We start from the raw sequence: 26,745 nt of genomic DNA on the forward strand, positions 1-26,745 counted from the left end.
ACACACACACACACACACACACAGGGACACACGCACACAGGGACAGACACACACACAGGGACAAACACATCCACACACACACACACACACACAGAAGGACAAGCACACACACACAGGGACAGACAGGCACATACATACACATATAGGGACAGACAGGCACACACACACACACACACACATAGGGACAGACAGGCACACACACACAGGGACAGACAAGCACACACACACACACACACACACACACACACACACACACACACACACACACACACACAGACAGGCGCACGCACACACAGGGAAAGACAGGCACACACACACACACACACACACAGGGAATGACAGGCGCACACACACACACGGGGACAGACAGGCACATACACACACATCAGAGGAGGAGGATACATGGACCATTAGATAAATAGACAGGCACACACGCACACACACACACACCATTAGATAAATAGACAGGCACACACGCACGCACACACACACACACACACACACACACACACACACACACACACACACACACGGGGACAGACAGGCACACACACACACACACTCACACATAACACATAGGGACAGAGGATACATGGGAGATGAGAGAATGAAGGAGATTGCAGAAATGAGGAGGAGGATACATGGACACCATCAGATAAATAGGGGAAAGTTTCACAATCACACTGTCTATCTAGCGGTCAGTCTGCAGAGAGAGAGAGAGAGGGGGGGGGGGAGGATACATGGACACCATCAGATAAATAGGGGAAGTTTCACAATCACACTGTTTATCTAGCGATCAGTCTGCAGGCAGGAAAAATGCAGACAGTCAAGATGAAAAGGATGACAATCAGGTCAGGGAACTGCTGAGAGAGAGAGAGAGAGAGAGAGAGAGAGAGAGAGAGAGAGAGAGAGAGAGAGATAGAGAGAGAGAGAGAGAGAGAGATGATGTGAGAGGAGAAAGGAGGACGGGCAAGAGGGGAGTGGTAGAGAAAAGGAAAAGGGTGAGAAGAGAGAGAAAAGAGAGAAGAGAGAGAAGAGAGAGAGAAGGCAAGAGAAAGTGGGGAGTTGAGAGAATGAAGGAGATTGCAGAAATGAAAGCAGAGGTGGTATGAGAGACAGGATGAGGGCGGTCAGTAACCTTCAGCATGTCCAGCGGGGCCAAGAGTATCCTAGCAACATCCACGGCCACGTTTCCCTGACCCAGAATCACAGCTGTATCATGGCTAAGGTCTGGCTGGAGCTAGAGGGGAAGAGACAGACAGACAGACAGACAGACACAGAGAGACAAAGGGAGAGCGATTGAGATCAAACAGGCCACCCATATAAACAGTAAACATGTCCCGTCCCCATTCTGTCCCGTCTGCCTAAACACGTTGTGACTGGGTCAAACCTGCTAAACCCTGACAGGAAATATTGCAACATCACAGACAGGGACATTGTGGCTAGCTTCCATGGCACACCTCAGGAGTGCGACACCAAAGAGCGGAGCGCTACTCTGGTTTAGCGGAGCGCGGAGTCTCCTACCATCTCTGCTGTGTAGCGCTACTCTGGGTTAGCGGAGCGCTACTCTGGGTTAGCGGAGCGCGGAGTCTCATACCATCTCTGCTGTGTAGCACTACTCTGGGTTAGCGGAGCGCTACTCTGGTTTAGCGGAGCGCTACTCTGGGTTAGCGGAGCGCTACTCTGGGTTAGCGGAGCACGGAGTCTCATACCATCTCTGCTGTGTAGCACTACTCTGGGTTAGCGGAGCGCTACTCTGGTTTAGCGGAGCGCTACTCTGGGTTAGCGGAGCGCTACTCTGGGTTAGCGGAGCGCGGAGTCTCATACCATCTCTGCTGTGTAGCGCTACTCTGGGTAGCAGAGCGCTACTCTGGTTTAGCGGAGCGCTACTATGGTTTCGCAAAAGTGGAAAATATGGGTTGTGTATATCTGCCCCGCTCCGAGCATTGCGTGATTATAATGTCATATAAGGACAACTTATCATGATGGCACAAGTAAGGCATTTCACAAATCTGCTGTCTGTCTTCAAGATGATTGAGGCCAAAATCTAAACAGGTTTTCACAAACAAGTGCCTTTTGTGCCTTTTGTGCATTTTGTGCCTTTACGACACGCCTTGTATTTCTTATTTCCTATTGGCATCATCACTATTATGATGCAGCACATACAGCCAGACTCTTTCCCCTCATTCTACTCTGTGTGTCACACTGTCAGGCCTGTCCTCTCTCAGTGTGTGTGTGTGTGTGTGTGTGTCACACTGTCAGGCCTGTCCTCTCTCAGTGTGTGTGTGTGTGTGTGTGTCACACTGTCAGGCGTAGGGCTGCACTTTGCCCAGGCCTGCTCTAACAGTGTGTTGTCAGACCCATGTTCTGTGTGTTGTCAGACCCATGTTCTGTGTGTTGTCAGACCCATGTTCTGTGTGTTGTCAGACCCATGTTCTGTGTGTTGTCAGCACCTTGCTCTACCAGTTGCTTTGCCAGTTGGAACAACAAGAACATTTCCTTGCCAGACAGACCACAATGTACGGTGTCTGTGTGTGTGTGTGTGTGAGAGTCAGTGGACATAAGTGAGTGCAGGGAGGGTAAGTGTACGGTGTGTGTGTGTGTGTGTGTGTGTGTGTGTGTGTGTGCGTGTGCGTGTGAGCGAGCGAGCGTGTGTGTGTGTGAGCGTCAGTGAACATCAGTGAGTGCAGGGAGGGTAAGTGTATGGTACCTCTCTGTTGTAGGGCAGCCCGTTGTACCAACCCACAAAGTCTTTGGCGGAGTAGACGCCAGACAGGTGCTCACCCGGCACGCCCAAACTGCGGTTCCCTTCGGCACCGTAACTCTGCCAGAGAGAGAGAGAGAAGCAACATCACATCACCGTAACTCTGGGAGAGAGAGAGAGAGAGAGAAGCACCAAGAGTTGGACTAGAGTGGGACAATGACAATCCAGCAGACATGTGCTTGCCACGGTCACTTGTGAGCTTGCTGTAGCTGCAAGGTGTAATCCTCACACTCTGCAACATGACGTGACGATGTTAATTGTTAACAGTGGTATACTAATCAAGAATCTTAATCAAGAAAATCCTTACACTCTGCAACATGACGTAACTATGTTAATTGTTAATTCTGTTTATTGATTAGATACTAATCTATTAGATACTAATCAATACAATCTCAATATTTTGCATGTGTCACATGTGTCCGTGTGGCTTCCCAAAGCAGTGTCATGAATTTATACAAATTATAAATATAATATATAAATATATTTTTGTGGTGCTTTAAAGTCAAGTCAAAGTGTTTATTGTCGCATACACCAAATTTCTTCAGCGCAGCGAAATTCTTATGACTTGGCAGCCAACATCTACGCAGTAGACGGCATACAACAGGTAACACAAATAACATATACCAAAATAACATATACCAGAAATAACATATAACAAATAACATATAACATATAACAAGTAACAACAGTTTAAAATACAAGAAGGGCAGTTTCCAGGGTGGGGAATATTAAATGAAATAAGATAAAAAATGTGGGTTTATATATATATGTAGCAAGTGTATTTGTATGGGTGTGAAGTACAAGGTGATGGCGACTGTTCAGTGTTGCCTAACAGCCTGGGGGTAAAAACTGCTTGTGAGTCTGGTAGTCCGTGCTCGGATGCTCCGGTAGCGTCTACCAGACGGCAGCAGTGTGAATAGACCATAGCCTGGGTGGCTGTGGTCCTTGACAATGTTCCGTGCTTTTCTCAGGCATCTACTGTTGTAGATGCCCTGCACGGAAGGGAGATGGCCGCCGATGATACGCTCCGTTGTCTTCACCACCCTCTGCAGGGCCTTGCGATCGGCAGCGGAGCAGCTACCATACCAGGCAGTGATGCAGCCTGAGAGGATGCTCTCAATGGTGCATCTATAAAAGTTTTTCAGTGTTTTAGAAGACATGCCAAACTTCTTGAGTCTCCTCAAGAAGTAAAGCCGCTTCTGTGCAGTTTTGACCGCCGAGTCCGCTTGCATGGACCAGGTGAGGTCATCCTTGATGTACACACCGAGGAATTTGAAGTTGGAGACTCTCTCCACTGCAGCTCCCTCGATGTGTATGGTGTTATGACCCCCCCTCTGTAGCTTCCTGAAATCCACAATCATCTCCTTGGTTTTGCAGATGTTTAGAGACAGGTTGTTGTCTTGGCACCATGCTGCCAAGCCCCTTACCTCATCTCTATAGGCGGTCTCATCGTTGTTAGAGATGAGACCCATGATGGTAGTGTCGTCTGCAAACTTCAGGATGATGTTGGAACTGTGTGTTGCCACACAGTCCTGTGTGTACAGGGAGTACAGGAGGGGACTGAGTACGCAGCCCTGGGGGGCCCCGGTACTCAGGGTCAGTGAGGAGGAGGTGTGCTTGCCCATTCTCACCACCTGGGGTCTGCTCGTCAGGAAGTCCAGGATCCAGTTGCACAGGGGTGTTTTAAGACCCAGGCTCCTGAGCTTCGGGACGAGCTTGGCAGGCACAATGGTGTTGAATGCTGAGCTGTAATCCACAAACAGCATTCTCACATATGTGTTGCCCTTTTCCAGGTGGGAGAGAGTGGTGTGTGTTGCAAGGGCGATGGCATCATCTGTTGATCTGTTTGTGCGGTACGCAAACTGAAAGGGGTCCAGGGTGTTTGGAAGGGTGGAGCAGATGTGGGTTCTGACCAGCCGCTCGAAGCACTTCATAATGGTGGAGGTCAGTGCTACGGGGCGGTAGTCATTTAGGCAGGTGATGGATGATTTCTTTGGTATGGGGATGATGGTTGCCTGCTTGAAGCAGGTGGGGACTTCAGACAGATGTAGTGAGAGGTTGAATATGGAGGTGAATACCTCCGCTAGCTGGTCGGCGCACCCCCTTAGGACGCGGCCAGGAACTCCATCGGGCCCGGATGACTTCCGAGGGTTCACCCTTTGGAGCTCTCGCCTCACGTCAGCCACATTCAGGGACAGAGTGTAGTCGTCTCGGTCCTCGGCCAGTTTTGCGGAAGGAAGGGGGTTGGTTGCCTCAAACCTTGCGTAAAAGGTGTTGAGGTCGTCAGGTAGAGAGGCGGCAGGCTGATCATCACTGCTATGTTATAATAGTGAGGCCTGACAAGAACAAAGAGCTATATACCATAGAGCATCGGTTCACAAACTGGGGTACGCGAAGTGGTTCAGGGGGTACGCGGGGAGAAAATTTCCGCGATAACAGAAAACGGACGGAATTCGCAGAATGTACCGTTTGAAACAGAATTGCAACTTTCAGACGGAAACATCATTTTGTGCATCAAAATCGCCCAAATTCCTCTGTATTTTGTCCTGCAAGGCTGTATTTCTTTCTTATAAACACAACAACGATCGCAACGATGAACAAGCATTAATTAGAAAACAAAACCACTGAGAAAATGTTACGTCTGTGCTGAACTCCGCTCCGGCGACGCCCCCTATTCAACACAGACCTCCGTAGCCTGTCAAATGAATTCGCTCATCTTCCCAATCGCCTGCAAATAATGTTTTTTTAGTCTTCTGTTCTGTTGATGGCTGGCAAACAACAACCTTAGAAGGTTTGGGTCACTTGTGGCACATATGATTCACTCATTTTAAGCCATCAATCTACCTCTGGGTGAACAAAATGAGCCGAAACGGATTAAAACGGAATTAAAGTAATAGGTGAAGAGGAAACGGGGGGGGGGGGGGGGGGCTGCTGGAGATTAAATGTCTGAAGGGGTACGGGACTGTAAAAAGTTTGGGAACCACTGCCATAGAGCTATACCATAGAGCTATATACCATAGAGCTATACTTAGTCATATATCACAATGCCGCAGTCATCTGGGACATTAAAAGCCCAGAGGGGACAGTCTATCCTCAGGACTGCAGTTAAAGGAGCACAACCCATTCTTATCAAAGAGCCTACATCACAGTCACCTGAGGCAGAAGCGCCTACATCACAGTCACCTGAGGCAGAAGCGCCTACATTACAGTCACCTGAGGCAGAAGCGCCTACATCAGTCACCTGAGGCCCTACATCACGGTCACCTGAGGCAGAAGAGCCTACATCCAGACTATACCCCTCAGTTCAGTCCATGCCATTCACAGCCATACAAACAAACAATACAACTTTAAAAATCAACCCTTAACCCTGGGTCTTGGTTAAAAGTCTAGCTGACGCATTTTGGACCACTTGTATCTTATGAAGTGGTGCTTGGCTATCCCTGAGTGTAGTGCATTACGACAGTCCAGTTTGGAGGATAGAAAAGCATGGACCACCTTCTCACAATCTTTTTGGGACAGGACATTTCTTACTTTTAGCAATCGTTCTCAGCTGGTAAAATGTAGCACTAACAACCAAAATGTATGTGCCTATCAAATTTCACATCAAAGTAAAAGTTATATTCAAAGTAAAGTTGTATTCAAAATAAAGATGTATTCAAAGTAAAGATGTATTCAAAGTAAAGATGTATTCAGTGATGTATGCAGTGATGGGAGATCCCACGCTCTCTGAATATCTAGACACACACACACACGCTTGTAGTTGTCCATCGAGGCGGATGATGACGTCCACTTCTGACTTTCAACAGTGAGTTTTCTGGTGGCTGTATAGTGCCATCCTGGATCCACAGGTCTTGTGGCAGGTGGGACATGTATATGTAATAGTGGTGGTACTGGCAACCTTGGTTGCGTTTCTTTTATGCCTTCTTTCCTGTCTCATGGCTTTCCTATCCTCCTCCAGTGCTTTGGTCCCGTCTTGGCACATCTGACGCCAGGTTTTACGGTCAGCAGCCAAGCCCTCCAGGTCCCCAGGTCTGATTTTACACTTCTTTAGCACTGTTTTAATTTGGTCTTTATAGCGCTTCTTCTGTCCTCCAGCAGAGCGTTGGCCTTGGGCGAGCTGGCCATACAGCACTTTGTGAGGCAGCCGATTGAGGGGCATCCTTATAACGTGCCCCAGCCATCGTAGCTGGTAGTGGGTGATGGTGGCCTCAATGCTCTTACAGCCTGCTCTCCTGAGGATCTCAGTGTGTGGCACTCAGCCACGCCAAGGGATTCCTAGCATGCGCTGGAGACAGCGTATGTGAAAATGCTCCAGGGACTTCACATGGCAGCTGTAAGTGACCCAGGCTTCACAACTGTAGAGGAGGGTGGTGATACAAACAGCTTGATACACAGAGATTTTTGTATGAAGATATAGGTTGTTTTGAAAGACCCGGCGCCTGAGTCTCCCAAAGGCAGCTGATGCTTGTTGGATTCTGTTCTGGACTTCATTGTCGATGTTATTGTCCTCAGAGAGGATACTCCCCAGGTATTTGAATGATGGTACTACAGACAGATGCTTATCAGTGATGCTGAAAATGGGTGGGGTGGATGGGATGTTGGTGCTCCTTTGACAGACTACCTCTGTTTGGTGGTGCTGATGGTCAGCCCCATCCTGCTGTAAGCCTTCACAGCTGCATCCAGGACAGCCTGGAGGTATTGTGGAGTGTGAGCCACAAGAGCGCAGTCATCTGCATACTTCAGCTCAAGGACCCTCACTCTGTGCAGCTTGGTGGTTGCTTGCAACCTCCTGATGTTGAAGAGGTTGCCATCTAGCTGATGTATGGGCTGATGAAAACATCCCATAGCAATGGAGAGATGCCAAAATTGTCAGTGTGGCCTTAGAAAGAACAGGAGTACAGTCGACATGGTCTTCACAGCCCGGCAACTTAAGGAAAAGTGCAGGGAGAAACATCAAGACCTGTTTATGGCTTATGTCGACCTGTCCAAAGCCTTCAACACTGTGCAGAGAGACCTACTGTGGGACATCCTGCTCCGGTTTGGATGCCCTAGCAAGTTTGTTAACATCCTCCGACAGTTTCATGATGGTATGAATGCTAGAGTGGCAATAGGAGGACAAGAGTCTGTCTCCTTCCCTGTGTGCACAGGGGTCAGACAGGGGTGCGTACTAGCACCAGTGCTCTTTTACATCTTCCTCCTATGCGTCACCCAGCTTCTCCATAAGGAAATTGAGGACAGTAGTCTATAGGCTAGACACACACACACACACACACACACACACACACACAAACACACACAGAATAAGAGCTGAAGATGTATTTGTGCATCACTAGCATAGCAGTGATGGGAGATCCCGCGCTTTCTGAATATCTAGGCAATAAATAAAGTGAGAAACTTTATATATAGAGAAATCAATCCATCCATCCATCCATCCATCCATCCATTTATCTATCTATCTATCCATAAGATTGTGAGAAGGTGGTCCATTCTTTTCTATCTTCCAGACTGGACTATTGTAATGCACTACAGATAGATAGATCGATCGATAGATCGATAGATAGAGAGAGATTGATTGATTGATAGGAAGAAATAAAACAAGAGAATGAAGTAGTGCATGAATGAGTGACTCAATTACTATGAATGAATGAATGAATGAATGAATGAATGAATGAAAGAAAGAGTATATCTTCATAAATTGGACACATTACTGAGAGCCAGGCCATGGAGGCCCTTCAGAACATGTCAAAGTTTACGTAACAACAGAGCGTGTGGCACAGATCCAGTTTAATAGAGGCAATGTGCCAGAACACACACACTCACACTCACTGACACGTACACACACACACACACGGCATGGTAAGCCGAGGCAAACAAAGACCACAGTGGGGAGACAGTACGCCAACACAAACAGCAACACAAACGCCAACACACACATCCACTGGCTGAAGCCCAAGGAACAGGAGGCGGAGTCAGAGTGACAAGCACAAACACACACACACACACACATCCACTGGCTGAAGCCCAAGGAACAGGAGGTGGAGTCAGAGTACCAGCACATCTTCACTCACACACCAGCACCACTGCACTCCCACAAACACACTCACCAGCACAACTGCATGATACACCTGCCTCAGTTCGTCCACACTCACGTCCTTGCCTACATTGACGTTGCCAAGGAAACGACAGCGCTCGTGCTGGGCCGTCTGGGTGAAGGTGTTTATGACATTCTGTGAAACAAACAGACACACACACACACACACACACACACACACACACATCAGAGGGGCTGATCTCTGATCTTAAGTGACCGCTTTGGTTTAATGAGTGAGTGCAGAGTAATCAGAAGAAGAAGACACTAATTCAAAGGGTGTGTGGTGTGTGTGTGTGTGTGTCTGTGTGTGTGTGTGTCCATGTGCATGTGCCGGAGCAACTCTTGTAAAGAGAGGGTGTTTGTGTCTGTCAGTCACTGTGCGTGTGTAGGAGGGGTTAACTTGCATGAATGAGTAGGTGTATGAGTGACACACACACACACACACACACACACACACACACACACACACACACACACACACACGGCGTATCTTCAGTGACTTCTTTGGTTTAACAAGTGGGTGTGATGTAATCAAAGCGAGAAGATAAAAAAAAGTGTGGGTGTGTGTGGTAGGCCAGGTGTGTTTGTGTGTGAGTAAGTACGTGGTGGACTCTGTATGTGTATGCGAGTAGGGTTGTTTGCAAAGCGCGCCCTCTCTCTCTCACACACACACACACACACACACACACACACACACACACACACACACACACACACACACACACACACACACACACACACACACACACACAGGATAAGAGCTGATAGCTGGTCTGTGTGTGGCTGTCTGTTTATGTGTATGTGTGGGAGTCACTCTCTTGCAAAGTGTGTGTGTGTGTGTGTGTGTGTGTGTGTGTACGTGATATGGGCATAAGGTGAAAGTCAGACCTTGACCTCCGGGTGGTCAGGGGCAACCCCAAAGCGCACGAGGCCAAACGGGACGGGGAGACGCTCGTAGACATCCACCTGCACATCGGGGCGACCCTGGAAGAAAAACACAACACATACATGGGTGAGCCTGGAGGAAAAACACAACACACACATGGGTGAGCCTGGAGGAAAAACACAACACACACATGGGTGAGCCTGGAAGAAAAACACAACACACACACGTTGGTGACCAGGAAAACCCACTCACAGTGACTCTCAGACAAAACGCTGACACACAAACTATTTCATTTACTGCAACATGTCAGGGATTGCCAGCATGGATGGACATGTCATGGTGCTGTGGAGAGATAGCCAGGGAGCAGCTTTAAGTAAAACATCTTCTCCATGCATAACAGCTGCCAAGCAGAGTTAGAGAAAGCAATGCATACACACACGCCTAACATCACATCACCTGAATTATATCACACTCCAAGGACCTTATTTTCATCCAAAGTTTCCATCTTAAACAGTAAACACACACACAAGTTAGCTATAAGTTGCAGCTGCTGTGCTTTTTCTGCTACGCTTTGGCTTTTTTAACGAGAAGGTTTTAGAGACCCTAAAGGACAAATAAAGATGCTGAAATGACAGGCTAGCCACAAAATAAATGTAGAAAAATGACAGGCTAGTAAAAAAAAAAAAATTTTGCTCAACATTTATTTTAGGCCTTTAAGGAGAGGACGGTGAAGAGTAGACTGGAAATGAGTGGGTCAGAGAGTTAGGGAGTGAGGCCACACCCACACAGACAGACACACAGACACACAGACAGACAGACAGACAGACAGACAGACACAGACAGACAGACAGACAGACAGACACACACACACACACACACAGACACAGACACCAACCCTAGACTTCTACTGGATGCCACTCAACAGCTCTACTGGAAAAATGGCACTTGGTTGCTCAGGGACATGTAGTGCAGGATATAAACCCAGCAACCGTCTAAGACAGCGTCAGTGTTAAACCCAGCCACCATTTAAGAGTCAGTGTTAAACCCAGCCACCATTTAAGACAGTGTCAGTGTTAAACCAAGCCACCATTTAAGACAGTGTCAGTGTTGTTCAAATGGTCTTAATGCTTCCCGGAGGCTGGATGTTCTTTGTCTAAACAGCAGTGGTCAGAAGATATTTGTTCAGCGAAAGTAAATGAAAAGGATGCAGGAGAAGAGCTCAAAGGGATCAAACGAATCAAAAGAAGCTGTGATCATCTGTATACTTGTGGAAACATGGTGTGCAGATGCGTGTGACGTGCGCTCTCCTCCTCTTCCCACTGTTTGGTCTCAGAGACCTTGCCTCCGTCCTTGCCTGTTGATACACACTGGCCTTGCAACAGACAGCTAGACGTGTGTTACCAACCTTGCAGGGCCAACCTTGCAGAGCCACCACTTTCTCTAGTGGGCACATTAAAGACTGACAGAGCAGAGCAGAGTGTGTGTGGTGTGTGTGTGTGTGTGTGTGTGTGTGTGTGTGTGTGTGTTGTCAAACTTCATGCTCTTACCCAATAGGTGTGGACTAACCTTCAGACACATTCAGAAATACTGATGTCTGCACATACGGCTACACGTCAGTAAGTTATCAAAGAGCAGAGTGTGTGTGTGTGTGTGTGTGTGTGTGTGTGTGTGTGTGTGTGTGTGTGTGTGTGTGTGTGTGTCTGCACATATGGCCACACATCAGTAAGTTATCAAGAAAAACATTGACTACAACTCATATAACAGTTTATAACACAACACTGTGAATCCAGTGCTGAAACAAAGTCCTGGGGTAATATGAAGTTATGTGTGGGTGTCCTGAGGTAATATAAAGTTATGTGTGGGTGTCCTGAGGTAATATTAAGTTATGTGTGCGTGTCCTGAGGTAATATTAAGCTACTTTAAAGTTATGTTATAAAAAGTAAAATAAAGCTATACTTAAAGCTATGAACTCCCTCTGTGTCCGTCCCCTAAATGATTCCTTCCAAAACAGCTGCAGACCAAAGAATAGTTCTGGCCCAGGAAACATAAAAAACTAGGTGCACTTGTCTTGAAGTTAAAGGGGGATTATGCCAGTGACACAACAGGAACAACAACAATGATGCCATTCTAGACTACTGCCTGTGCCTGTGCCTGTGCCTGTGCCTGTGCCTGTGTCTGTGTCTGTGTCTGTGTCTGTGTCTGTGTCTGTGTCTGTGTCTGTGTCTGTGTCTGTGTCTGTGTCTGTGTCTGTGTCTGTGTCTGTGTCTGTGTCTTGGGGCGACAGTGGTACAGGAGGTAGAGAAGTCGTTTAGTAATCAAAAGGTTGCTAGTTCGATTCCCTGTCGAAGCGTCCTTGAGCAAGACACTGAACCCCTAATTGCTCCTGATGTGCAGTGTGCCATCAGTGTAAATGTAAAATGTGTATACATTGTAAGTCGCTTTGGATAAAAGCGTCTGCTAAATGACTCTGTGTCTGTGTCTGTGTCTGTGTCTGTGTGTTTCCTGCCACTTTTAGAATCTGATTCCTTGTTCAAGCCTGGGAGAAAACACATTAACTACAGATGAATCATCTGAAAAAAAGAGAGAGCAAGGAGAGCCCAGCTATTATCCCATTATCAACTTGTAATGAAATTCCTTTTCTTGCTATCACAAAACATCAAACGACCTGCACAAACCCACTACAGCACGCTTCTTTTCAGCATTCCGACAGGTGTGACAGATGAGTTTGGGTGGGGATAGCTTACTCAATTGAACCCAGAGACTCACCTTTATGATGTGCTGGGCGGTGTAGAAACCGGCCGGACCGCCCCCTACAATGCAGACCTTTGTGTGCGGGTCAGGAGTGGTGGAAAGGCCACGCCATGCTGTGCAAACAAGATCAAATCATCAAGTGGAATCATGGCTCAATGGAGGGAATGAAAATGTTCATTCCGGTAACACAAAAGCAGCCAATAGGCTACAGCACACAAAATACCCTTTGTAAATCAGTGACAGTATATCACATATAGAATGTCTTGCAAGAACTTACTCCTGGGTATGCAACGTTATGTTCACATTTGATGTCATGTAATTGTAACGTACCATATAATTTACCGGCAAAGTTGCTTGGCGATGTCCGCACTGATTTCACGATGAAAAACAATGATTTTTGGACTGTTCGATTCATATTTGATCTGTGTTTAGCAGCAATACTGAAAAACAAAGTGAGCACTACATGACTAACTGCTGACCAAAAAGTAGCTTATACACGCAGAGATTAACGTTATGTGATGCAGGCTGGAATTAAGCTTTTCATTTACTCAGTTACTGAATGGAGGCTCTTTTTTTCTTGAAACCATCTAGTAAGTAGCCTTAACCAGTTATATCTGACAGAACGCAGAGCAAACTAAACTATTGGTCCGCTTCGCGTCGTGCCTAACTACTCCCCTTACCTGTTCTAAAATCAGCGCAAAACACGGCCTCTTGGGGCTTATTGCTTAATTTAACATAACTTTAACATGACATAACTAGCAAAGCGTGTTCCCTGTCAGCATTCTGTTCATTCAGCGCTGAAAGATAACGTAATATTACTGGAGTAACACTTAAATATCCTCTTGAATCCTCAGGAGAGGTGAAAGGACCATACTAAATTAAATGGCGAGGCATTTATTAACGTAAACGTTAGCTACCTAAAGATAAATACTACTTCAGCATTAGGTTGTGTCAAAACTTTGGTCAGGTCGGCAGTAACCTACATGAGCAACATGCAAGTTCTATGAAGCAGATTTCAAAATGAGTCAAAATAAGGAATAAGGCTCAGTTGAACAAAAAACTTACAGGTACCAAAGACGAGTTCACATTATCAATTTGGAGAACAACAGGATCAATATACGATGAATGCAACGTCAAACATCCTCAGCAGGTTCAACATCAGCGTCTGAATGCGTGTATCGTCCACTACATTCCGTCTGAAAAATAAGCTTCCGCCACAAAGGTTCCGCAAATAAACGATTCCGTCTCTCTACTCTCACATACACACACACACAAACACACACGCGCACACAAGCACAAACACACTATCTCTCTGTCTAACACACACATTACAGATGGCCAAAATCAAGGTCATTTCAAATTGAAAACGTCTGGTCAAAGTACCCCAAGCTGAATATATTGATCTTCAGTGTTGCTTCGTTTACCTGTCACACTAGGCTTCAGTTCTTCTGTTGTGGCACATTTAACTCATTTCAAACGTTTTTGGCATTTCTTTTTGTTATGTGCATCTGTGTCTCTGTAAGGCTTGGAAAGTGCTTCCACAACTGGCCTCAAATGTTTTTTCTGGCCTCATCAAAACAGGCATTCCTCAGGAGATTAAACTATTAGCATAGGGTTGTTTTTAGCCCTGTTACAGCCGAGTTTAAGTCCACAGTCCACTTTTTTTTTTTAATCAATTCTTTATTGATAATATAAAGGTAGAGATACAAAAATAGTACAGGTTTGACATTTTAGATCAATACAAAAACATACGCATAACAGAAACAGGACAATCATCCACACCCCAACACCCCCCACCCCATGGCGACCCCCTAGTCTCTCTCCCTCCATAAAAAAAACCTTCAGTTAAGTATAGGCCTACTAATGCTGCACTCTTTCTTTAACCAAAGTGTAAGCTGCGTCCCATGCACGTAAAGTTTTCTGACTAGCTCCATGGACACGGGCCACAGATCTCTCCATCATAACTATGTCTAGGAATGAGTTGGCCCACCGCTGCCATGATAAAGTGTGAGGCGGCTGCCATCGCAAGGCCAACATTTTCTTTGCTGCGGTGAGACTAGCCCATAGTATGCGCCTCTGCTGTAAACTCAGTTCCAAAGTAGAGTCATCATTAAGTAAAAGTAAGGTTGGTGACAGTGGAATATTTACTTCAAGCATATCACTTAAAGTGGAGCATATATGTCTCCAAAAGACAAACACATTAGGGCATTCCCAGTACATATGTAAGAAAGGCAAGTGTACATAGGTCACAATTAGGAGATGTGATGATTTTCATGGCATGACGTTTTCTAGGAGTAAGATACATCCTGTGTATACATTTAAAATGTATTAATTGGTGATCAGGGTTTTTGGAGGTATCATGAAGATTCTCCCATATTGTGTCCCAGCAAATCTTTCTCATCCTCAGAAGGGCAGTTCCCTACACCATACACTTTCTACTGGTAAAGATGCACAAGATTCAGAGATAAATTTATAAAGTTTTGAGACCATCCCACATGTCTGTCTTTGTACAGAAAGTATTTTATGCAAAGGGTGTGTTAGGAGCGGTACTCCCCAAGGGACACCATATGCCTTCATGGCAGATCTCAGTTGCAAGTAAAAGAACAATGATTTGCCAGGCAAACTCTATTCAGCTTGCAGATCATTGAAAGCTCGTAGACCATTGTCATCATAAAAGTCTTGAAGAACATAAACTCCCCTATCCATCCACTGTGGAAAAAAAGGTGCATTGCCAGTAGGAAGCGAAAAAATATTGAATACAGGAGAACGCTTGTGCCATTTAAGATCGACCTTAGCGTGTTTCAAGAAAGTGCGGCAGGTTATGAGCAAAAAAAACACCAGAGGACCTAAGCTTTTTTTGAGTTTCTTCCACTTTTGAAAACAAATGACCACACAGTTTTTGTAACTGATACAGAACATATTATCTGGTAGATTTTAAGGCTACAATTGTAAATTAAATACAAAGAAAACTTTTATTTTTAACTGGACTATAAAAAGTGCTATACAAAGTTTCCCTTCTTAAAATGTAGCAGCCATATTTCACACATAGGCTTACATCTCAGAGATATAATGTCTGAATGTCGTATTTTCTGCTTTGGAAAAAAATGTCAAAGGCCTGACTTCCTTTTCAAAAAGTGCGATGAGGATGTGGTGAGAGACATAGCTGCAAAAATGTGCTGACCTAACCCTGATGTAAACTTCAAAGAGAAATGCATAGCCCGTAACAGAATGCATGATGATCTTTACACTACAGTACTGCCACAAACTTACGTTTAAGATTATACCTTATGGTACAGTGTGTACCCTTGCAAACCACACAGATACACACAGCATTCGAAATGTATATAATATCAGATCATGTATTTTTCTCAGTTAATTGTCCTCAGGATATTCGTGATATAGATGTGTACTGTGTGCACTTGTTCTTGATGTTCTTGAATAGGTGTGCATTAATGGTGTGGTGAAGACCAATGTTGTAATTGTGGCTGTGGTGGGTGGGAGTGAAGATGGGGAGGATGCTGAGTATGATGATGATGATGATGGTGATGATGCTGATGAGGAGGAGGAGGAGGAGGAGGAGCGGGACGACGACGATGATGATGATGGAGTTCGTGCTGACTGCTTTGTTGGGTGTCGTATCTGCCTTTACTCTGGGGAGACACAGACGACTGTCTTTACTCATTAAGCTGAAAGTGATCACTGTATTGACAAGCCCCCCCCACCCCCACCAATAGCAGCAGGACTACGTTCAGTTCTGAGATGAGTCTGAAGAGTTTTACTCGTCACCGTTGGCCTCTTTTCATTGGACTGCTGATTCTGCAGAGCACTGTAGCCTCTGAGAATGGCCAGTATGGAACACATTACTTATTAAACTAAAACAAATGGATTCATTAAACTTAATTCTGATTGAATCTGCAAGCTCTTTCACTGAGATGTATGTCTGGGTGAAGTTATCTGTAAAAGCCCAGTCTGTTTTCCGGACCCAGATGCTAAAGCTTCTTTAAGCGCAGCAGCATCACTCTGGCAGAGGTGCCTCTGACAGACAGGGCTAAGTTCCGTGTTTTATGTTCTCATGTCTTGTCTTGTAGTATTTTGGGGAACAAACCACAAACACAGAGCGGAATGCTATACATCCTGTATGCTGTGGTCCTCTGAAGAGCTAGAGGGTATATTGGTTCAACAGTTCAGCCCTAGCTGGGTTGAGCACATTTCCCCTCTATTTCCAATTTCAATTGTCTTTTTTGGTGTCTGATGCCATGAGTACCTACCAGCGAACACCGCCGTATGAGGGCCCTGGTGAAGATGAGGAACATGGCGGCACACACCACCACACTCAGTGGAGAACTCTACCTTTATCTGTCTCCTCAGTGAAGAACTCCACCTTTATCTGTGTCTTTCTCCTCAGTGGAGAACTCTACCTTTATTGGTCTCCTCAGTGGAGAACTCTACTTTTTATATGTCTGAAGTCATGAGGACCTACCAGCGAGCACCGCCAGATGAGGGCCCCGGTGAAGATGAGGAACATGACAGCACACGCCACCACACTCAGTCCAAGGAACAGACGGTGCAGCTGCTTGCCTGGCCTGTTGCAGGGCTCCTCAGGATCGCGCTCTGTAATAATAATAATAATAATAATAATAATAATAAACTTGATTTGTATAGCACCTTTCATACAAAACAATGCAGTTCAAAAGGCTTAACAGCAAAGAAATTACGTGCATGAGGAAATTACATGCACACTGATCCACATAAAAATAGACATAAAAAAACATAAAACATTAACAAGAGTAACACACACTGATCTGGTAAGGATGTGGCACGTACAATACTACTGTATCCACTCCATCCAGGCTGGGTTTCATTAGACTAGAGCATCAAATGATGGGCGCCAGTGTGTGGCAGTGTGCCATATTTGCAGATTTGCAGAGACTTCCTGAGTAGACCTACACTAATTCGACTCTGCCTGCGTATACCTGTCATATCCCCGGTGACCTTTGTATCTAAGATGGTTTTGCAACAACAACAAAAAACAAGACTTTTTTCAAGCTTCTTTTATAAAATGTATCTAACAAAATAAAGGCTAAGAAACTATGAGTATTCTTCGAGTGTTCTAAATAAAAACTGAGATATAACTGTAACGGAGAGTGACTCATTAACCATAATTGAAAATAACTCATTGATCTGGTGGTTTTATGAACACGGTATCTTTTCAACCATTACCCAGAACTCATCATAGTTTAACCGTAAACTCGGAATGCTTATTTGTTGTAACGGTAACACTAAACAACAGATGTCAAGAGGAAAATGCATGATGCAACTTCTGTAAAGTGTGTTTATTTAAGTTGCCGGTATAGTATATAGACTATGAAAAGGTGTCTCTGTCATAAAATGACAGGGTCAGGGTGCATATGCCTTAGCAGACAGTAGAATTTGTCAGTTCAAAGCAATGTTCAGAGAAGATAAAGCTGTCTCTCTCTAGCATACTTATGTAGCATGTCAATTTGTCAGCGTCAGATAAAAGAGTGATGCGTAGCCTAGCGGTGTGTTCATTTGGAGAGAAGCGTATAGGTTGATGCAAGGTGAGGTAGATTATGATGAAATGTGTTTAGGGCACGAAACGAAAGCTTAGTATGAGTGTACAGCTAAAACGAATTAAAGAGAAGCGAGCATAGGTCGGAGAGGAAGTTTGAAGGGACTGTAATCTTCATTTATACGTCAAGACCGGGATTGATAACGTTAACAATCACTGCATGTCACTCAACAAACCCTCACCGCGAACAATGATGGTTGTGTAATTGCTCTCCTGATTATGGAATTCCCCGTTCTTATCCAATATCTGCCAACTGCAGTAGTAGCCATCGGTATCTTCCACCTTCAGTGAAGACAGTTTGATAGTGAAGTCACAGCAGTCTCCGGTGACGGAGAGTCTGTCTTTGAAGTCGTCATGGAGCGTCTGAACGCTCTGGATCATCGTCGTGTAGAGCACCGACCTGTCCCCGCTAAATCGGCGCTTCAGAGCGAGTCCGTACAGCTCGACGCCTTGCAGACGGACGGTGGCTGAGCAGGAGATCTCTGCAGAGGAGTTCAGCCGCATCAAGGAGATGACCCTGGGGCTTTGAGACACCTGTACGGATGGGCCTGGAGGGGAAACAAAAGCTCCTGCTTAACTGTCTTCTTCTTTGTTGGAAATGCATGGTTAAAAATGTATCCCAGAATCTGTAAGTCCTACAACAAATGTTGAGCATGCAAACCATACATTTATGTCAAGTCCTACACGTCAGCAATCAGTTGTGAATACTAATATGTCAATACCAAAGAAGACTTCACCAACATTGTCGAAACCTACATATTACTGTAAAACCTTTGCATACTGTAACTATGGTCTCTCCACGGCTTAACAGGATAGCCAACAAAAGGTCTTAAGTAAAACATCATCACACAAGGGCCTTCACTTGCTCATGTCTATTATGTAAAGTGAGGCAGGTTTTAAATGTTTTGATTATATTTAATAATTACTTAGATGTTCAAATGTGGGTTATATGTTAGACAATAGGTGGATTTACTGCAACTATGAGAAGAATGAGTAAGAATAAGAGGAACCACTGCAACAAACCTTATCAAAAAGTATTGCAAAACTACCATAAACAGCATTACATCATCTACAGATGACAAGTCAGCTGTTTTCCCACTCACCTTTTGAGGCCACTGCCAAGGAGGTGCAGAGGAACGCCGAGACCCTAAGGAAGTAAAAATCCATCCTGCTCTGTGTCTTCATGTGCAGACAGTGCTGTGATGCTGCCTGTACCACAGGCTTAGAACACAAAGACTAGGTCGTCAGCACCCTTCGATAGAGAGCAGGAAGTCTGCTGGCAGTCATCACTCTTCGACACATAACAGGAAGTCTGCTGGTAGTCCATGTTTGGCTCATTCCGTTGCTTACATGCAAGTGTGAGTCAGATCTCTCAAAACAACCAAAACAACTCAGTTTGGTCTTTTAAAACAACACCTTTATTTATGTATTTTATGTAAAAAATTATATTGCAAATGAATATAAAACATTTGCTTTTAATTGGCTCGTGGATTAGCCAGCCCTTATTGCGTTCACATTGTTAAGTGTCAAACTGAAAAGATATGAAAGTAAGAATCAGGGATGCAAACACATGTATGGTCAAAAAAGAGAGAGGTAATTGAAGCCCTCGGCCCGCGGCAAATATCCATATACTTACATTGCCACCAACCCCCGACATCCCCGGCCCACCCCTATAGGCACATAGAGTAAAATGAAATTCTGAAAATTCTTCTTCCTCTTCTTCCTGGCCACCTCCTGCAACGTATCCAGGGCCTTCCATCTGGTTGCATTCATTTTCTTAACATGTTTGAGACGTGTCTGCCTCTCTTTGGCCAGAGCAGTAGTCTTGGCCTTCTCGGCACTTGTAGCACTGCAGCCATACTCCGCCTGCCTCTTCTGCTTTGCCTCCGTCCTCTTCCCTCTGTCGGTCTTGTCCCTTCTCCCTGCAGCCCTAATGTTCTGGCAGAGAGTTTTATCAACTAGCCCCATGTTGATGTCATCTCTTTTAAACATGCCAATGCCAGTCTTGCCCCTAGACCTCAGCACATATTTCACAGTCTGCACTGCATCAAAGGTGGAGATCTTCATGTTAGATCTTTTAGTGTCAATCACATCTCCCATGAGACTAAAGGAGGACTCTACCAGTGGCCCATGAAAGATATATTTTCCCAAACTCATGACATGTGCCCACCACTTCACAATGCAGTCCCCCCAGGATTTTGCGGGCCTTTTTTGTGATAGTCTAAAATTCCTGATTTTGCGGGAGCTTTTCCAAAACGTTGCGGTATTTTTTAGGTGTTTGTTGTGATGCAATTGCGGGAGCAAGTGGAAGTTGCGATAGAGTTGCAAATTTCCCTCTTTGTAATTATAATTGAGTTATTTGTTGAAAAATAAGTTATTAATAAACAAACATTCATTAAGGAACAAAACCTTTGAGAAATGGTCCTCTAAATAACCTCACTAACATGCCAAACAAAAGATTAACGGGACTACAAAAATGTAGCAAAATAGGCAGTTCTGCCCTCTGCTTATTCAGGTCAGCAAATGTATATTTTTCGTATTGTTGTTATGGAAACGAACACAGTATAGTATTGGACTTTTACTTTGACATCATTCAAATGTTCGTCTCGTGGGAATGGCAACAGCTGTTATCTAGAAACATAGTTTAGTAGGGCAGATAACAGCAATTTTTCACTGAAATTGTGCAAAATGTGATACAAGCACCAAATTTGGCATGGTGGTTCCCAAGGGTCTACTTAGAAAATCTGCCTGACGTGCCATTCAAAAATCCAAGATGGCGGCCATTTTTCAAGATGGATGCCAAATGCGTCTGCCAAAAATGGTTTTGCTCATAGAAATGCATGTACTTCATGGATTTGAATGATCTTGCTGTCGATTTCTATGTTTTCTTGCATGCTGAATCTAATTTTTCTACTTTCAAAAAGCACAAGTGAATAACTTCACACTTTTTGGCTATTTAGACAAGTCTTTTTCTGCATTTTCGCTTGCCTGAAGAGCGTTTTGCTATTTTTTACTATGTGCATGATGGTAATTTCTAAATGTATAGAACAGTATTTATAATTAGTGCATAGGGTGTAGGGTGTAGTAGTAGAGGTAGTACTTTTGTTTCATCAGTCAGCCACATCCTGGCACTGGTCCTCACTACTTACCTTACACTCATCTATGGCTCCAAGAAGTTGCTAGTGCACGGCACGGCACGGCTCTGTGTGTGAGGGAGTATGCCATGCTCCAGATGCAAAGTGCATGAAGTCAACAAACCAGACCTGATTGATCCATGAAGCCATTTTTCTAAAGGAGTGATTGTCGGCACTACCATGGCACACTGCTGAAACTTAGCATGGGGTTCAATGTCAGCTAAGGAGGAGTGCATCTCATACTTAGTGTCCCAAATGTTGCTTAACCTACCCCACGGACCTGTTAAGCAACCGCACCTGAATTGACAGGAGGTTTCAGCGCGGGAGAGCCGAGCCAAGGATAATGGGGTTTCAAAGTTATCTGGATGGTGTACAGATCGCACGGGACTTAAATGACATTGGATGAATGATCGGGCTAGTTGTAGGGCAGACATGCATGAACCTAGTTGTATCCTGCCCATGATACAGGTTGGTAAAAGGATAAACCCTCGGCCCTGGTCATCAGAATGGCTTCAAACACCAAATGTGAGACTGCATCATGGCAGACAAACTGGACCAAGTGTTGCCTCTGTCAAACAGTTACTTCTTCGAGAATAACAATGTAAATTATGCTCAGTGGCTTCCAGTTCATTTTAGAGTTATGAGAAGCAGCATCAAGACGTAGCCAGAGAGTTTCACAGTCCAGAAGAGACATTTCTTTGCCATGGCCATTGACCAAGCTCATGAACAGAACAACGCAGCCATCAAGGGTGATCGAGGAGCCATTGGACTACAGAGGACCCAGGGGCACTTCGGAGATGGATGGTGGCTGGACCTGAAGTGAGCCATCTAGTATGTGCATATGAGGCTATTTCTGGTGTGAAAGACGCAACCATCAGCACCAAACACCATGAACAGACCTTAAGTGCTCAGACATCTTTCCTTGAGAGGGTGGAGCAGTGGCGGTGCCAGACATTTTTTTCTGCAGGTGCTATGGGGGAGCTAGGCGTTTTAGTGAGGGTGCTATGAAATGAGGATGATAGCCTATGTGTCACATGGTTCTCTACTACAACAACTTTACATGTTTGCTCTCTTTGGGGTCCATGAAAAGCGCAAAACCGATTGTATTATTATTATCATTATTTAGGCTTCTTCCGACAGACGCGCACATCTGCGACGTTCACTGTCAAAAGGCATACAGCATGTTATAGAGTCCGCAATCCCAAATACCTAATTTACTTTAAAACACTTGTGGTAGTGAGGATTAAAGTTGGGCGACAGGTGACCACTACCATGTCAGATAGAGTAAAATTAATCTTGGAATAGCAGATAGAAATAACTAAAACAGTCAAAGAGTCAGAAATGCGTTAAAAAGGTATATATTATTTCAGTTCACAATCATCAATAATCACATAGAACCTTAAGTATACATAGCACATAGACAGACTGCTTTTCTTAGGCTAAAGAGTATCTGAATTTTTTAAGGCGGCTCCAAAAAAAATCCAAAAAAGAGGAAAAAGGCAAAAAGTTAAAATCTTCGGCAAAAAAGGGCATCTTAGTTGCTAATCAACGAAACGAGTCTTCAGCGACACAGGGCAATCAATGTATGCCACAAATCAGACAGCTTTCATTAATGTTACACAGCTAGCAATACCTTAGTTGCATTGTACTCCAACCACGCAAACTGTCCCAACCAGCTTTTACAAAAACTCCTTTGTTGGACTCCAAACATGCAAGGTGGATATTTCTGGAGTTTTGGTCTTCTCGGACCATCCTGAGCGTTCATGCTAATGTCACTGATGCTGCTGGCACCATGGTTAGCACCCTCAGTAGTGGTGGAGGGTTGACCTCCTTGACCACAACGTTCCTCTCCTTAAAAATCCACACCAGATACCCCTGGCATTTCTTCTTCTTCTACGTCACTCTTCTTTCTTAATCGTTCTTCCAAACATGGACATTTAGGTAGCAAAAACCGATGCATTGTTGATATTCACTTGAAACTACCACGCACTAGCTTGCTTTCTCCTTCAACCGTCCGGTAACGTCAACATTCAAGCGTGCGACGTGAAAGTTGGGTCAAAGGTTATGACAGAATGATTGCTCTGTGTCTAAAACAATCTGTTCATTTCAATCTGTTATTATTTTCTTTAGTGAGTTAAATATTATAATATTATTATCACACAATAAATAACGCAGAATGAAATTAAATAACAATAATAAATAAACCATTATTTTCTTGGGGGTGCTATGGGGGTGCTATGGCTAATCCAGGGGGAGCTAGAGCACCCCCTAGCCCCCCCCTGGCGCCGCCCCTGGGGTGGAGGCACTGTTCAGAGTGATACAAGAGCTGGGCAATCCTTTCCAAGAAGATTCTGCTGATTTGCTGGTGCTGGACAAAAGGACATTGCAGATCCAGCACTAGCTGAACTGGTTGGTAGTCATCACGAGAGAGGCAAGGAGAAGTTCCAGTCATTTATGGAGGCCTTGGAGAATGAAGAAGAATGCACATTCTATCAGCCAATCAAGAAGAACAAGGCTTCTTTCTTCAAGCACGACCAGGCACCCAGCAGCTCCAAGGAGAAAGTGCTTAAAGATGACTGTCACTTGTTCTCCCGGCCCTTCATCTCCTGCCAAAACAGACAGTGTGACTTGCAAGAATTCTTCTTAAGTATGAGAACCAGTCAGCACCTGCATCTCTCAGTGACAATGGCAGGCTTCGTATGTGCCAGAAGTCACAGCTAACTGAAATTCTTCAGGCACTGGTGGCATTGCCTGACAGCGAACCAGAGGGAGACACCATCATCATTGATGGATCAGCGCTCATCAATTCCCTGCCTCCACGCAGCCCAAAGACTTTCGCTGACTATGCAAAAGAAGACATCCTTCCAAAAGTGGAATCCTTTGGCACCAAATTCAAGCGATGTCATCTTTGATGTGTACAAGAAGTCTAGTCTGAAATCTGAAACCAGGTCAAAAAGAGGTCAGGGGATCAGAAGAAGAGTGACTGGAACCAGCAGGACCCCAACAAACTGGAGAAGCTTTCTGCAGGATGACAACAACAAAACTGAGCTCTTCCACTTTCTTGCAGAGAAAATATGTCAGGCTGGAACCACAAGTATGGTCATCGACAAAAGGAGAAGATGTCATCAGCAACAAAAACAAATCCTGCGATGCTGTGGCCCCATGCTGTCATGAAGAAGCTGATACCCGTATATTTGTACATGGAAGAGATGCAACTGCAGAGGGTAGCAAGTCACTTGTCGTCAAAGCCAATGATAATTACGTGTTCGTCATAGCAGTGTCTAAGCTGCCATCCCTGCAGAGGCTTGGTCTTCAAAAAATGTGGATTGCCTTTGGGCAGGGAGCCAATGCTCGATGGATACCAGTCCATGAGGTAGTTTCTGCAATAGGACCTGAGAAAGCCAGTGGGATCCTGTATGTCCATGCATTCACGGGCTGTGACGCGGTCTCGTCTTTCCATGGGAAGGGAAAGAAATCAGCATGGCTGTCTTGGGAAGTCTGTGATGAGGTTTCTGAAGCCTTAACAAAACTCAGCAACTGTCCAACAGAGGTTTCTGAAGATGACCTGCAGAAGCTGTAGAACTTTGTTGTCGTCATGTATGACAGATCAAGTGCAGCCACCGGTGTTGACGAGGCAAGGCTGAATCTCTTTGCCCGTAAGCAGAGGTCCTATGATGTGATCCCACCAACCAGTGCAGCCCTCATGGAACACGCAAAACGCGCTGCTTACCAGGCTGGTATCATATGGGGTCAAGCAACAGTAATCAATCCAGAAGTCGTCAGTCCTGCCGACTGGGGATGGAATCGGAAGGGAGACATATGGCAGATCTGTTGGGTAACGCTTCCACCTATTGCAGACAGCTGTCAGGAACTGACCCAGTGATCCTGCAAGAAAGGCTCCAACCGGAGATGCAAATGCTTTCGTTCAGGGCTCGCCTGCACTGCACTCTGCAGCTGTGTATGTCAGCTGTAGTGATACAGCAGTGAAAGTTGGTGCCAGTGTGTGGGCCACTGTAATAGTTTGCTTTGGAAGGACGATTTTTACAGTATTAAGGGTTTTTTTTATAATTATTTTCGATTTTGTTTCCGTCCAGAATAACATGATCCAAATGCTAAGTACCTTATTGCAAAATGTGTATATTTAATGTTTATATTGTGTAAATAAAGTATTAGGAATATTATTTGATGGGTTATGTTGTTATTTTATATAAAGTGTTCATTTTCTACCATTTACAGTATTATAATGCTAGTGAAAGTAAAGAAAATAGATTCAGCATAGAAATTGACACCAAGATCATTCATATCAATCAAGTACATGCATTTCTTTGAGCAAAACCATTTTCGGCAGACGCATTCTGCGTCCATCTTGAAAAATGGCCGCCATCTTGGATTTTTGAATGGCACGTCAGGCAGATTTGTTAAGTAGACCCTTGGGAACCACCATGCCAAATTTGGTGCTTGTATCACATTTTGCACAAATTTTCTATTATCTGCCCCACTAGTTATGCTATGTTATGCTAAACACGTAGTGAGAACAGTACATAGGCTTTACTTATCCACAACAAAGTGCACCTGTTGGTATTACAAAAGGACCACCAGTAAGACTGAATAAAATGTTATGAATATCTCAGCCTTCACATATAACGAAAAAAAAAAAAAACCTGTCACTGATCTGTCTCGTCGTCTGACGTCCTGCCTGCCTTTCTGCCGTTCTCATTCTATGCTTATCAATCGGGTTTGCTATCCTTGTTGATTTATTTGATCTGTATAGGTGTTTATGTTGTTCAATTTCATATATTAATTTAAAGTCGTCCGATTTCAAGTAACCCATTCTTCAACACTATCTGCTACCCTATCTTCAAACAGAAAGTAAAGTTAAATCTCCATTGCAACAGCTTTCGAGGGTTTGGGAAATAATCGCTACTGATTTGCTTATTTCTTATTTACTTGTTTGGTGGAGGCAATCCAGAATTACTGTTGATAAAATTATAATCAGACCCCCCCCCCCCCCCCCCCCCCTTAAAAAAAACCTCTTCGGATCTGCACGATTCACACAAGTCACCCAAACTGACGTAAAAAAAGCGGGAGGCGCCGAAAAGCGCGCTGTTTGCATCCCTGGAATAACATATTTTCATCATACAAATTGTGAAGAATACATTTTTATACAATACAATAGCTTTTATCAATACAGCATTGTTGACACAAAGAAATCACCTGATTTATATGATTCTTATTTGTAGCCTATAATTCACAGTCACTTTTAATCAACATGATTCATTTCCGCATTGGTGCCTCAGTGCTGATGTTATTCTGAGTGTCCGATAAAGAGGCAGTGCTGTTTCCAAATATTCATCTGTATTTTTTACATCTTTGCATCTCGAACTTTCTCTGCACGGCCTCTTGGCAGCTCTGATGCTAACCTAATGCTATGCTAACAACGGCTGACGTTCACACACACCCGGCCCAGCTGGGTGCAAACCTGTGGGATGAAGGCCAGCTTCGATCCAGAGCCAACTGTTATCTGCTGGC

General features: G+C 44.7%; 2 protein-coding genes across 4 annotated transcripts in view; both read right to left on the reverse strand.

The window, feature by feature from the left end:
* Positions 1 to 13,696, reverse strand: part of fdxr (ferredoxin reductase) — a 29,022-nt gene extending 15,326 nt beyond the window's left edge. Inside the window, exons 1-7 of one of the 2 annotated variants that reach the window (XM_031568595.2) lie at positions 13,558 to 13,696; positions 12,835 to 12,932; positions 12,508 to 12,605; positions 9,744 to 9,839; positions 8,869 to 8,991; positions 2,711 to 2,824; positions 1,139 to 1,240 (exon numbers count right to left, since the gene is read on the reverse strand). In XM_031568595.2, coding sequence (XP_031424455.1) covers positions 1,139 to 1,240; positions 2,711 to 2,824; positions 8,869 to 8,991; positions 9,744 to 9,839; positions 12,508 to 12,605; positions 12,835 to 12,907 — 606 coding nt within the window. In that variant the 5' untranslated portion in view covers positions 12,908 to 12,932; positions 13,558 to 13,696. Of the gene's footprint in view, positions 1 to 1,138; positions 1,241 to 2,710; positions 2,825 to 8,868; positions 8,992 to 9,743; positions 9,840 to 12,507; positions 12,606 to 12,822; positions 12,933 to 13,557 lie in introns of both variants that reach the window. The other variant, XM_031568594.2, reaches the window with a different exon arrangement.
* Positions 13,697 to 14,151: 455 nt separating this feature from the next.
* LOC116220653 lies at positions 14,152 to 19,296 on the reverse strand. Of its 2 annotated transcripts, none has more exons than XM_031568597.1 (4): positions 19,186 to 19,296; positions 18,265 to 18,630; positions 16,973 to 17,103; positions 14,152 to 16,142 (listed from the first exon to the last, which is right to left on the reverse strand). In XM_031568597.1, exons 1-4 carry the CDS (start codon positions 19,265 to 19,267, stop codon positions 15,942 to 15,944), a joined length of 780 nt encoding a protein of 259 aa, XP_031424457.1. In that variant the 5' UTR covers positions 19,268 to 19,296; the 3' UTR covers positions 14,152 to 15,941. The 2 variants fall into 2 exon arrangements, with proteins under 2 accessions (XP_031424457.1, XP_031424456.1); XM_031568596.1 differs by having other exon boundaries at positions 14,152 to 16,160.
* Positions 19,297 to 26,745: the final 7,449 nt, after the last annotated feature.

This window comes from Clupea harengus, chromosome 1 (assembly GCF_900700415.2).
Source record: "Clupea harengus chromosome 1, Ch_v2.0.2, whole genome shotgun sequence".
In the NCBI taxonomy this organism is placed as follows: domain Eukaryota; kingdom Metazoa; phylum Chordata; class Actinopteri; order Clupeiformes; family Clupeidae; genus Clupea; species Clupea harengus.

Bases quoted from the DNA above. Each gene is read 5' to 3' on its own strand.
- LOC116220653 (XM_031568596.1), bottom strand. From the start codon at position 19,267: ATGAAGACACAGAGCAGGATGGATTTTTACTTCCTTAGGGTCTCGGCG. The intron at 18,631-19,185 runs GTGAGTGGGAAA...TTTCCCCTCCAG, and splicing joins CTTGGCAGTGGCCTCAAAAG to GCCCATCCGTACAGGTGTCT. The intron at 17,104-18,264 runs GTGAGGGTTTGT...TTATTATTACAG, and splicing joins CACAACCATCATTGTTCGCG to AGCGCGATCCTGAGGAGCCC.